General features: G+C 43.7%; 1 protein-coding gene across 1 annotated transcript in view; it reads left to right on the forward strand.

The window, feature by feature from the left end:
- The window catches only part of aatf (apoptosis antagonizing transcription factor), a 114836-nt gene that overhangs the window by 73995 nt on the left and 27975 nt on the right, over positions 1-12866 (forward strand). The window contains exons 9-11 of the mRNA XM_055658144.1: positions 1551-1618; positions 3036-3116; positions 4086-4157. Of these exons, the coding sequence (XP_055514119.1) occupies positions 1551-1618; positions 3036-3116; positions 4086-4157 (221 nt within the window). The remainder of the gene's footprint in view (positions 1-1550; positions 1619-3035; positions 3117-4085; positions 4158-12866) is intronic.

The following is a 12866-nucleotide window of genomic DNA, read 5'->3' on the forward strand; positions in this document are numbered from 1 at the left end:
ATCCTACGCACACTAGGGACATTTTATATTTATACCAAGCCAATTAGCCTACAAACCTGTACCCCTACGGAGCGTGAGAGGAGACCGACCATCTCCGAGAAAGCCCACGCGGTCACGGGGAGAACGTACAGACTCCGTGCACACAACACCCGTAGTCGTGATCGAACCCCGGTCTCTGGCGCTGTGATGTAGCAAGTCTACCGCTAAAATGGGGTGTGCTTCAATAATTAGTTTATATTTAAACCATGCATACATTTAAACGTTTTTTTATGTTTGTCAGATTGTTTGCACAAAACAAACACCGTCTATTTAGGTTTATTATTGTGTACTTATTATTATTATTATTAATGTGTATTTATTATTAGTGTACCGAGGCACAGTGAAGAGCTTTTGTTTGCATGCTATCCAATCAAATCAGGAAAAAACTGAACATGAATACAAGAAGCTAAACTCAAGTACAATAGATCAGGCGAAGGGAAAAATAAAGGCAGCTGAATATATTTCACAGCATTGTAGATTGGAGAATCGGCACGGTATCCTAGCTTATGTTAGCAATGTTAGCATTTATTTCCAGACAACTAGAGTATAAAAACAGGGATGTAACGCTGAGGCTTTAAACTGGTCATGCCGCATTTGGAGTATTGCGAGTAGCTTTGGGCCATGTATCTGAGGAAGGATGTGCTAGCGTTGGAGAGGGTCCAGAGGAGGTTTACGAGAATGATCGCAGGGGATGTTTGGGTTAACGTATGATTTATGTTTAACAGCACTGGGCCTGTACTCGCTGTAGTTTAGAAGGATGAGGGGGGAACCTCATTGAAGCATCAAATAGTGAAAGGTCTGGATAGAGTGGATGTTTCCACTAAAGGGAGAGTCTAGCACTAGAGGTCATAGCCTCAGAATTTAAGGACATACCTTCAGGAAGATGAGGAGGAATTTCTTTAGTCAGGGGGTGGTGAATCTGTGGAATTCATTGCTACAGATGGCCGTGGAGCCGAAGTCAATAGATATTTTTAAGACGGAGATTGACAGGTTCTTGATTAGTATTTTCACACAGAGAGTGGTGAATCTCTGGAACTCTCTGCCACAGAAGGTGGTTGAGGCCAGTTCATTGGCTATATTTAAGAGGGAGTTAGATGTGGCCCTTGTGGCTAAGGGGATCAGGGGGTATGGAGAGAAGGCAGGTACGGGATACTGAGTTGGATGATCAGCCATGATCATATTGAATGGCGGTGCAGGCTCGAAGGGCCGAATGGCCAACTCCTGCACATAATTTCTATGTTTCTATGAGTGTCAGGATTATGGGGAGAAGGCATGAGAATGGGGTTGAGAGGGAGAGATAGATCAGCCATGTTTGAATGGTGGAGTAGACTTGATGGGCCGAATGGCCTAATTCAGCTCCTATCACTTATGACCTTACTGTTCACCTACCCACTGCTCCATCTGTTTGCTGCTTTGTAACTTGTAATGTGCTTGGAGCATTTAATGCAGCAGGTAAAGAGACAATTTTAAATCTAATCTCAGTGTATTTTTATTCTATTATTTTTCCGCAGCTCCTCAGAGAACTAATTGAACGAAAGACCAGTACTGTTGATCCAAATGATCAGGTTGCTATGGGCCGGTAAGTATTGAGATTTAAAGATTTCATTAGGGCTGGATTTGTTTGACTGCGACCAGTTAATGTTCCGAGCATGTCTCGTGTAAAAGTCTGTAAATATATCAGTCAAGTTTAAAATCTTTTACACTTTACAGATTTCTAAATAATTCCACTTCATTGCAGTAATTATTCGACACCATTTATTTACGCTGTTCCTTAAACACTCTACAATAGCCACTTTAGAATTAATTAAGATTTTTAATTAAATAATGGCAATGCAATTTAGCTAATTGCTATGGATATGAAAATTAAAGTGGTTTGTTCCACACAAAATGGACAGTAAATACATTTGTTTCTTCGATGGCGCTGTTTTTGATTGAGTCCAGTTTAGTTTAGAGATGCAGCATGGAAACAGGTGCTGCGGCCCACCGTGTCCACGCTGACCATCGATCGCCCGCTCACACCACTTCCATGTTATCCCAAAAAAAGACGCAAAGTGCTGGAGTAACTCAGCGGGTCTCGCAGCATCCCCGGAGAACTGCGTCGGGATCCTTCTTCAGCAACTTGATCCAAAACATCGCCTGTCCGTGTCGTCCAGAGATGCTGCTTCACCCGCTGAGTTACTCCAGCATTATTCAGAACATTGGGGAATCAGTGGTACACAGAAATGCTGGAGAAACTCAGCGGGTGCAGCAGCATCTATGGAGCGAAGGAAATATGCAACGTTTCGGGCCGAAACCCCTTGGGTTTCGGCCCGAAACATTGCCTATTTCCTTAAACGTTGCCTATTTCCTTCGCTCCATAGATGCTGCTGCACCCGCTAACTTTCTCCAGCATTTTTGTGTACCTTCGATTTTCCAGCATCTGCAGTTCCTTCTTGAACACATTGGAGAATCAGTGCCTGCCTGGTCTATATTTTTTAGTTTAGTTTAGTTTATCCACACGTATACCGAGGTACAGTGAAAAACTTCCCGTTGCATGCTAACCAGTCAAGGGGAAGACATTACATGATTACTATCGAGCCATCCACAGTGTGTGCAGAAACAGGATATATGGAATGATCAATGATGACTGATGAATAATAATTCAAGGGTCACTAATGAGGCAGAGAGTAGCTCTCTAGGTGGTGATAGGATGGTTCAGTTGCCTGATAACAGCTGGGATGAAACTGTCCTTGAATCTGGAGGTGTGCGTCTTCTCACTTCTGTACCTTTTGCCTGATGGGAGAGGGGAGGGGAGGAGAGGGAGCGACGGGGGTGAGACTGGTCTAGTTTGTTTGCCGATGGTTTGAACGCTGGGTGGATAACGTCAGTATTTAATTGATCTAATGACTCGACTGTGCAAAGTGAAAATCTAAGCTCTGCCTGTCCTAGAATTTTCTTTATAATTAATTTTCTATGGTTTTCTTCCTTTGTTTTTTTTCACTCCCATGTTTATGCAGACAGTGGCTTGCCATTCAAAAACTACGGAGTAAGATTAAGAGAAGAGTTGATACCAGAGCAAGCAAGGGCAGAAAAATAAGGTAATTTGTACGACAATTTTGCTTCTCAGTATTTACACCAAGATCCAGTACCTAAAGAATAGTCGGGTATTAAAGAGAGTGAATAGGGCCTGACTTGGTTACGGATAAAATGCTTTCCTTTGGATTGGCTCCTTTTTTTTAGTTTAGTCAGAGATACAGTGCGGAAACAGGCACTTCGACCCACCGTCCACTCTGACCAGCCATCCCCCCCCGTACACCACCACTATCCTGCACACTAGGAACAATTTATAATTTTTACCCATGCCAGTTAACCTACAAATCTGTTCCCCTTTGGAGTGTGGGAGGAAACCGAAGATTTCGCAGAAAACCCACGCAGGTCACGGGGAGAACGTACAAACACCGTACAGACAGCACCCTTAGTCAGGATTGAACCCGGGTCTCTGGAGCTGTAAGGCAGCGACTCTACCTCTGCACCACCGTGTTGCCCTGATATGTAATTCACCCTTAAACATGCCCTCTCTAGCAACCCCTCCCCTTTGCTGGCGTTAAGAGTTTATTATGCTAATAAAGTTCTCAATGTAAATTGGTATCTCAGTACTCTAAGGCATTGTTCAAATTAGGATTAATAACAAGACCCATTTTCTGCAACTGAACTATAATTTAAAACAAGTGTTGTCTATATGAAACAAACCAGATAGATACCTTAATTTTTTTTAAGACATCACACTCTAATAATATATAAAGGGAAAGCTGCCAATTTAAATTGATCTACTTGAGCCATCAAAAACTGCATCTATGTCTAAACATGTGTGAACATGTTTGAGAATCCGAACCTGTACTGAACTGAACCTGTAAAGATATCGTGCATTTTCTAAAAATCTTCAGACCATACAAATAGCGCACCACGTGGTCAATGGGATTTTGGAATGTGACTATGCAGAGCCAGAATTAAATTGACTGAGGTAAAAAAAATCAGAAGCAAATAACATTTTCAATTCTTTCCAACAGATTCCATGTTCACAACAAATTAGTGAGTTTCATGGCACCGATTGACCAGGCTACAATGAACGATGATGCGAGGCAAGTAATAAATTACGGTCATCAAAAGCATCTCGTGGCACGGTGATATTGACCTGTTCTTCAACCCATCACCTGCCCCTTCTCTTGTTATCAGATCACCATTTGTCACTGGCATCAAAGTCTAGCCCATGCCAGATCTACCAAAGTGATCTTGGCTTCTTTCATCCCTCTAATTATAATGCTAGTAAAAGAAAAATAATTGCAAATTTATGATTTGGCCCCAGGTTCATTGCTGTACAGATTGACTTCCCATCACTAGGCGATGCGGCTGAGGAAACGCAGTCGTTACAGTGTAAAATGTATGTTGGATTTGGAAAGCTATGGAAAAGCACTTAACCATTCTTCATAATGGGCAGTGAAGGCACTTTGATAACTCTGTGACACGGGAAAGGTTATTTTCTAAGCTTTGTTTAAATATGTGCCTTTGCATTAATGTATTAACTACAAAATGTTTTTCATTCAGTAGCGTTTAAATTAATAAGTGTTATACAAACAAGTATTATTTTGGGTGATGCGTTTTTCGTTTATTTTTGTTTTTAGTTTAGTTTAGAGATAAAGCGGAAACAGGCCCTTCGGCCCATCGAGTCCTCGCCAATCAGCGATCGCCACACATTAACACTGTCCTACACACACTAGGGACAATTTATATTTACACCAAGACAGTTAACCTGCAAACCTGCACGTCTTTGGAGCGTGGGAGGAAACCAAAGATCTCAGTGAAGATCCACACAGGTCACGGGGAGGACGTACAAACTCTGTACAGAAAGCACCTGTAGTCAGGATTGATCCCGGGACTCTGGCGCTGTAAGGCAGCAAGTCTACGGCTGTGCCACCATACCGCCCCAATTTAGTAAAGCATTGTTCACAGAGGTGACTGTAAAGATATTGTGCATTTTTTTAGTCGTCAGTTGACAGAAGAAGAAGAATTCTACATTAATTTGGTTTAGTTTAGAGAAGCAGCACGGAAACAGGCCCTTCAGCCCACCGGGTCCGCGCCGACCAGCAACCCCCGTAAATTAACACTATCCTACACACACTAGGGACAATTTTTAAATTTACCAACATATCCATACTACTTTGGAGCGTGGGTGGAAACAGAAAATCTCGGAGAAAACCCAGGCGGGTCACGGGGAAAACGTACAAACTCCGTACAGACGGCACCCGTAGTCGGGATCGAACCCGGTTCACCAGCACTGCAAGAGCTGCTAAACAGAAACTCTACCGCTGTGCCACCATGCTGCTTCTACTGTACAAATAATTAATGGTAAAGCATAGAAAACTTTCGCTTCAAACTTTAACACCATAGACTGGGGAATTAGAGAGCCATGTTACGCTCAGAATAAAATGACTTTCCTTTAGGAAGGAGATGAGGAGGAATTTATTTAATGAGGGGATGGTGAGTCTGTGGAATTTATTGTTACAGACAGCTGTGGAGGCCAAGTCAGTGGATATTTTTACGGCATATATTTGATAGATTCTTGATTAGTAGGGGACCTGGAGCTATGGGGAGAAGGCAGGGGAATGGGGTTGAGAGGGAAAGATAGATCAGCCATGATTGAATGGCGTAGTACAGATTCAATTTTTTAATTTAATTGTCATTGTCGTGTACAGTACAGAGACAACGAAATGCATTCAGCCCATCAAGTACACTAGACTTGATGGGCTGAATGGTTTAATTCTGCTCCTATCACATGAACATATGAACTTCTTTGACAATATAAGCAATAAACCTCCATGTATCTACAGTTCTATCTCCACGCTCAAGACCTTCCCACGTTTTGTTTTCTTGGCCCTACTGAGTTTGCCAAAGGTGATTTTGGCAAATATGCACTGAATGTAGTCTATTAATAATGGTCAGCTTTGAGGACAGAGTGTTACCTCTTTGAGATTGGGATCTCCAGAGGTTATAGAAAACTGTACAGACTACTGGTCATAAACCGTGACTCCAAGCTCACCTGGCCTCTAACTAGGTGAAAGATGATTCTTTTGCTGAAATGAATCCAGTTTTTATTTGGAAGGTATTTATTTTGCAAAATCTCCCAGGTTTTCACAAGTTCACAAGTTATAGGAGTAGAATTAGGCCATTCGACCCATCGAGTCTACTCCGCCGGTCAATCGTGGCTGATCTCTGCCACCTCATCCCATTTTCCTGCCTTCTCCCCATAACCCTCGACATCCGTTCTAATCAAGAATTTGTCTATCTCTGTCTATCTCCACCCTGTTTTGGTGTGAAGACTTAGTTTAAATGTCGGTGAACACTTGCTCTGAAGAATGAAACGTCACCTAGCCATGTTCTCCAGGGATGCTACCTGACCTGCTGAGTTACTCCAGCAATTTGTGTCTTTTTTGAAAACCAGTATCTGCAGTTCCTCATTTCTATCTCGGAATTTTAAATATCCTTTGTCCTCAACAAGGTGGTTTTAGAATGAATGGGAAACCCTGAATATAAATTATAATATATTCATAAAATATAGCTTTTGGCATTCCTTGCAATTTTGGTGTGATTAATGCTGTGCATCAAAGTACAAGCAAAGGGTAGGTTTCACTGAAGAATAAGGTGAGGTGACTTTCTTGTTAGTTACTCCACTCTTTCCAATCAATTGTCATATTCTTCTGGTCCTCCAAGCAAGTGCTTAAACCAATTAGTTTGTCTATAAGGTGAACTATAGTGACCCTGTGTGGTAAGTATTCAGGCAAATCGGCCTTCATCAGTCAGTGTATTAAGTATAGAAGTTGGGAGGTCATGTTGCACTTGTATAAGACGTTGGTGAGGAAGCATTTAGAGTATTGTGTTCAGTTCTGGGCACCATGCTATAGGAAAGATGTTGTCAAGCTGGAAAAAGCACAGAGAAGTTTACGAGGATGTTGCCAGGACTCGAGGGGGTGGTTTTATAGGCTGGGAGCGCAGGAGGATGAGGGGGTGATCTTATAGAGGTGTATAAAGTCATGAGAGGATTAGATCGGGTAGACGCACAGAGCCTCTTGCCCAGAGTAGGGGAATCGAGGACCAGAGGACATAGCTTTAAGGTGAAGCGGAAAAGATTTAATAGGAATCTGAAGGGTAACATTTGGTGGTGGGTGTATGGAACAAGCTGCCAGAGGAAGGTGGTTGAGGCTAGGACTATCCCAACATTTAGGAAACAGTTAGACAGGTACATGGATAGGACACGTTTGGAGGGATATGGACCAAATGTGGGCAGGTGGGGCTAGTGTACCTGGGACATGTTGGCCAGTGTGGGCAAGTTGGGCCGAAGGGCCTGTTTCCACGCTGTATCACACTATGACTCTATGAGGAGCATCAGTCTCCACCAGTTTAAGGAAATAGAAGGAATGCGTTCAGAATCCAATAAATATGTGCAGGTAGAGGTGTAGACCACTCGGGTAATAAGTTTTATTATTTATATCATAGTCATAATGAGTATTGTAAAGGATTAGAGGGCATCAGGATGCATCCCAGCATGGTTTGTGAACAGCTCCGTCCAAGATAGCAAGAAATTGTAGGGAGTTGCGGACGCAGTCCAGACCATCACACAAACCAACCTCCCTTCCATTGACTCCATCTACACCTCACGCTGCCTCGGCAAGGCCAGCAGCATAACCAAGGACCAGTATCACCCTGGTCACTCTCTTCTCTCCCCTCTCCCATCAGCCAAGAGGTACAGAAGTGTGAAAACGCACACCTCCATATTCAGAGTCAGTTTCTTCCCAGCTGTTATCAGGCAACTGAACCATCCTACCAACTACCGAACAGCAGTCCTGAGCCACCATCTACCTGGTTGAAGATCCTCAGACTATCTTTAATTGGACTTTGCTGGACGTTATCTTGCTCTAAACGCTATTCCCTTTATCGTGTATCCGCACACTGTGGCTGGCTTGTTTGTAATCATGTATCGTCTTTCCGCTGACTGGTTAACACGCAACAAAAAGCTTTTTATTGTGTCACAGTACACGTGACAATAAACTAAACCAAACTAAATAGCTTTAAGATGAGAGAGGCAACATTTAAATGAGATGTGCAGGGAAAGTTTTTTTACAGAGGGTGGCAAATGCCTGGAAGGGGTGGTGGTGGAGGCAGATACGATAGGGCATTTGTGCACATGGATATGCAGGGATTGGAGGGATATGGATTACAAGTGGGGAGAGGAGCTTAGTTTAACTTGGCATCAAATTCGACATGGACATTGTGGGCCGAAGGACCTGTTCCTAAGCTATGTTGCCCTGGATAATTTGCTGAGGAGTTGTTTATGAGAAAAGATCATATGCTTAAATATGGACGCTACTTGGGTTATTATTAGCTTTACCTGGAACATCCAGGGAAGTGTCCTTGGAACATTAGTCTCTGCCCTCTGCTTGGTTGAGTGGAAGAAACTGAGTGGAAATTTGCACCGTCCACATGCAGAGAGGTAGAGGTGTTGCCTTGCAGCACAGGAGACCCAGTACCGAACCTGACTATGGGTGCTGTCTGTACAGCCTTTTCCCTGCGATCACGTGGGTTTCCTCCGGGTGCTCCGGTTTCCTCCCACACCCCAAAGACGTGCAGGTTTGCGGGTTAATTGGCTTGTATAAATTGACCCTAGAGTGTAGGACAATGCAGGGTGAACGCTGGTCGCTGTGGACCGAAGGGCCTGTTTCCACGCTGTATCTCTAAGACTAAATGTGAGCAGTGACGATCACTCCTGTGGCTTGGAATGCTGTGACCTCCCAAATGTTGTAAGTTGTTCATGTATTAATGGGTGTTTATGATAGGCATCATTTAAAAACAAACACCTTGCTGCTACGGAGTTATGTGTTTGGATTATGTCGGAACGGGACATCGTAAAGGCAGGCACTTTCAGATTGTAGTAAGCCAGCAGGAAATTATTTTGCTGGTCGTATATGTACCAGACTGGGTAATGACGTATAGTGTACAGGCAGTAAAATATACTGACTGTGCCAGAACCAGTGAAGAAATTGAATAGATATTTTTGCGAGCGCTGGAATGCCAGGATATCGTTTGTGTATCAGACCTGGATAATTAATATTGTGTAAATTAATAATTTCCCTGCATTAGATATAATATACGGGTAAAGCTAATAATACGCAACTGATTAACCAACCTCTCCATCAAGCAAAGCATACATTTTAAACTTCATTTTAAATCCAAGTATCTTCCATATTTGGGAGTATGACCTTTTCTATGAAACATAGAAACATAGAAATAGGTGCAGGAGTAGTCCATTCGGCCCTTCGAGCCTGCACCGCCATTCAATATGATCATGGCTGATCATCCAACTCAGTATCCCGTACCTGCCTTCTCTCCATACCCCCTGATCCCCTTAGCCACAAGGGCCACATCTAACTCCCTCTTAAATATAGCCAATGAACTGGCCTCAACTACCCTCTGTGGCAGAGAGTTCCAGAGATTCACCACTCTCTGTGTAAAAAAAGTTCTTCTCAGTTTTAAAGGATTTCCCCTTTATCCTTAAGCTGTGACCCCTTGTCCTGGACTTCCCCTAACATCGGGAACAATCTTCCTGCATCTAGCCTGTCCAACCCCTTAAGAATTTTGTAAGTTTTTATAAGATCCCCTCTCAATCTTCTAAATTCTAGAGAGTATAAACCAAGTCTATCCAGTCTTTCTTCATAAGACAGTCCTGACATCCCAGGAATCAGTCCGTCTGAAGTAATTAGTTTAGTTTAGTTTACTTTAGAGATACAGCGCAGACACAGATCCTTCGGCCTACACCAACCAGTGATCCCTGCACACCAACACTACCCTGCACACACCAGGGACAATTTTACATTTATACCAAGCCAATGAATCTACAAACCTGTGTTTAAGAGGGAACTGCAGATGCTGGAGAATCGAAGGTTACACAAAAAAGCTGGAGAAACTCAGCGGGTGCAGCAGCATCTATGGAGCGAAGGAAATAGGCAACGTTTCGGGCCGAAACCCCTTGGGTTTCGGCCCGAAACGTTGCCTATTTCCTTAAACGTTGCCTATTTCCTTAAACGTTGCCTATTTCCTTCGCTCCATAGATGCTGCTGCACCCGCTGAGTTTCTCCAGCTTTTTTGTGTAACCAATCTACAAACCTGTACGCCTTTGGAGTTTGGGAGGATTCGAAGACCTCGGAGAAGACCCACACAGGTCACGGGGAGAACGTACAAACTCCCGTAGTCAGGATCAAACCCGGGTCTCTGGCGCTGTGAGGCCAGAGTCCCGCTATGCCGCCCCTCGATTCCTCAGCAAATTACTCACAGAACATAGAGCAGTACAGTACAGGAACAGGCCCTTCGGCCCACAATGTCCACATTTGTTACAATGGATATTCACGTTGGTATATGTACTCATTATTAATGCAGTTGAATGAAGTAAAACACAAATTGCTGGAGAAATTCGGTGGCACAATCTGGAGGGAATGGACAGTTTTGAGTCTGGACCCTTCTCCAGATTCATTGTAGTGGGAATGAGACAGATGGAAATAACTTACCAGGGATCTTTTAAAACCCAGTGGTTTAACTTTTTTCCCACAATTCCGTCTTCCCACTCATTAAAGTACAGACAGTCACATTCAGATCAAATTCCCTCAACTGAAATGATTTTTTTTCCTTTTTATTGCTTTCTCTGATTCTGCAACTTTTATTTATTCGAATAATAACACTTGCTTATCTCCGGAGACCAATTACCAGTATTATTTCTAATTTAGAGGTCAGAGCCACAGTCTTCATTGTGATTGTGATTCCATTTTTCATCCCTAATTGCGAAGGATTAGAACAGTAACTAATTTTAATTTTGTGCAAGTGAGCGAGTGAATGGGGCGGCACGGTGGCGCAGCCTCACAGCGCCAGAGACCCAGGTTCGATCCTGACTACGGGCGGTGTCTGTACGGAGTTTGTACCTTCTCCCCGTGACCCGCGTGGGGATTCTCCGAATGTTCCGGTTTCCTCCCACGCTCCAGTTTGTAGGTTAATTGGCTTTGGTAACAATTGTAAAATTGAGTGCAGGATAGAAACATAGACAATAGGTGCAGCAGTAGGCCCTTCGAGCCGGCACCGCCATTCAATATGATCATGGCTGATCATCCAACTCAGTATCCTGTACCTGCCTTCTCTCCATACCCCCTGATCCCTTTAGCTACAAGGGCCATATCTAACTCCCTCTTAAATATAGCCAATGAACTGGCCTCAACTACCTTCTGTGGCAGAGAATTCCACAGATTCACCACTCTCTGTGTGAAAAAATGTTTTTCTCATCTCGGTCCTAAAAGACTTCCCCCTTATCCTTAAACTGTGACCCCGTGTTCTGGACTTCCCCAACATCGGGAACAATCTTCCTGCACCTAGACTGTCCAACCCCTTAAGAATTTTGTGAGTTTCTATAAGATCCCCCTCAATCTTCGAAATTCTAGCGAAGTCTATCCAGTCTTTCTTCATATGAAAGTCCTGCCATCCCAGGAATCAGTCTGGTGAATGTTCTCTGTACTCTCTCTATGGCAAGAATAGAGCCACTGTACAGGGATCGCTGGTCGGCGTGGACTTGGTGAGGCGAAGGGCCTGTTTCTGCTCTGTATCTAAACTAAACTAAGAAGGTGTAAACAAATCACAATTCAAGAAATGGACACACAAGGAACTGCAGGTGCTTGAATCTTGAGCAAAACATCAAGTGCTGGAGGAACTCCGTGGTTCAGGCAGCATCTGTGGAGGAAATGGACAGATGGCGTTTTGGGTTGGGATTCTTCTTCAGTCTGATCTTGTTGAATACATTGGCTTGTAAATGTGCTGACAGAAGCTTGGACTGCTGTGCTTCAGTTTAGAGCCACCTAGTTTTGGTTTGATCTCCGCGGTGTTACCTGGGCCATGCGGGGAAGTCCAACAGCTTCCTCACAGTTGGTGCTACCAGTCCTACTGGGACATTCAGCTGTCTTTCCATGTGTGTACCTTAACCTGTACACATAAGATCATAAGACATAGGAGCAGAATTAGGCCATTCAGCCCATCAAATCTACTCTACCATTCAACCATAGCTGATGTATCTTTCCCTCTGAATCCCATTCTCCCACCTACTCCCCATAACCCCTGACAACCCCTGCCCCCGCCCTCCCCTCCCCATCAGGAACCTATTAATCTCCCCATTAAAAATACCCAATAACTTGGCCTCCACCACTGTCAGTGACAATTAATTCCACAGATTCAACATAAATCCTCCATCCTTCCTAAAGGTATGTCCTTTTATTCTGAGGCCATGGCCTCTGGTCCTAGACTCTTCCACTAGAGCGTAGCCTCAGAATAAAAGGATGTACCTTTAGGAAGGAGATGAGGAGGAATTTCTTTAATCAGAGGGTGGAGAATCTGTGAAAGTCATTGCCACAGAAGGCCGTGGAGACCAGGTCGATGGATATTTTCGAGGAGAAGATTGATAGATTCGTGATTAGTACGGGGGTCAGGGGTTATGGGGAGATGGCAGGAGAATGGGGTTGAGAGGGAGAGATTGATCAGCCATGATTGAATGGCGGAGTATTCTTGATGGGCCAAATGGCCTAATTCTGCTCCTGTATCTTATGAAAGGAAGATCTAGAGTCTGACAAAGCTGCTAAATCACTGTGACCATAATTCTATTCTGAGAGCGCAGGGTGACACGGTGGCCCAGCCGTAGAGTTGCTGCCTTACAACACCAGAGAGCAGGGTTTGATCATTAGTACAGAGTTCATAAGTTCTCCAATTGTCCTGCG

This window comes from Leucoraja erinacea, chromosome 28 (assembly GCF_028641065.1).
Source record: "Leucoraja erinacea ecotype New England chromosome 28, Leri_hhj_1, whole genome shotgun sequence".
Lineage (NCBI taxonomy): Eukaryota > Metazoa > Chordata > Chondrichthyes > Rajiformes > Rajidae > Leucoraja > Leucoraja erinaceus.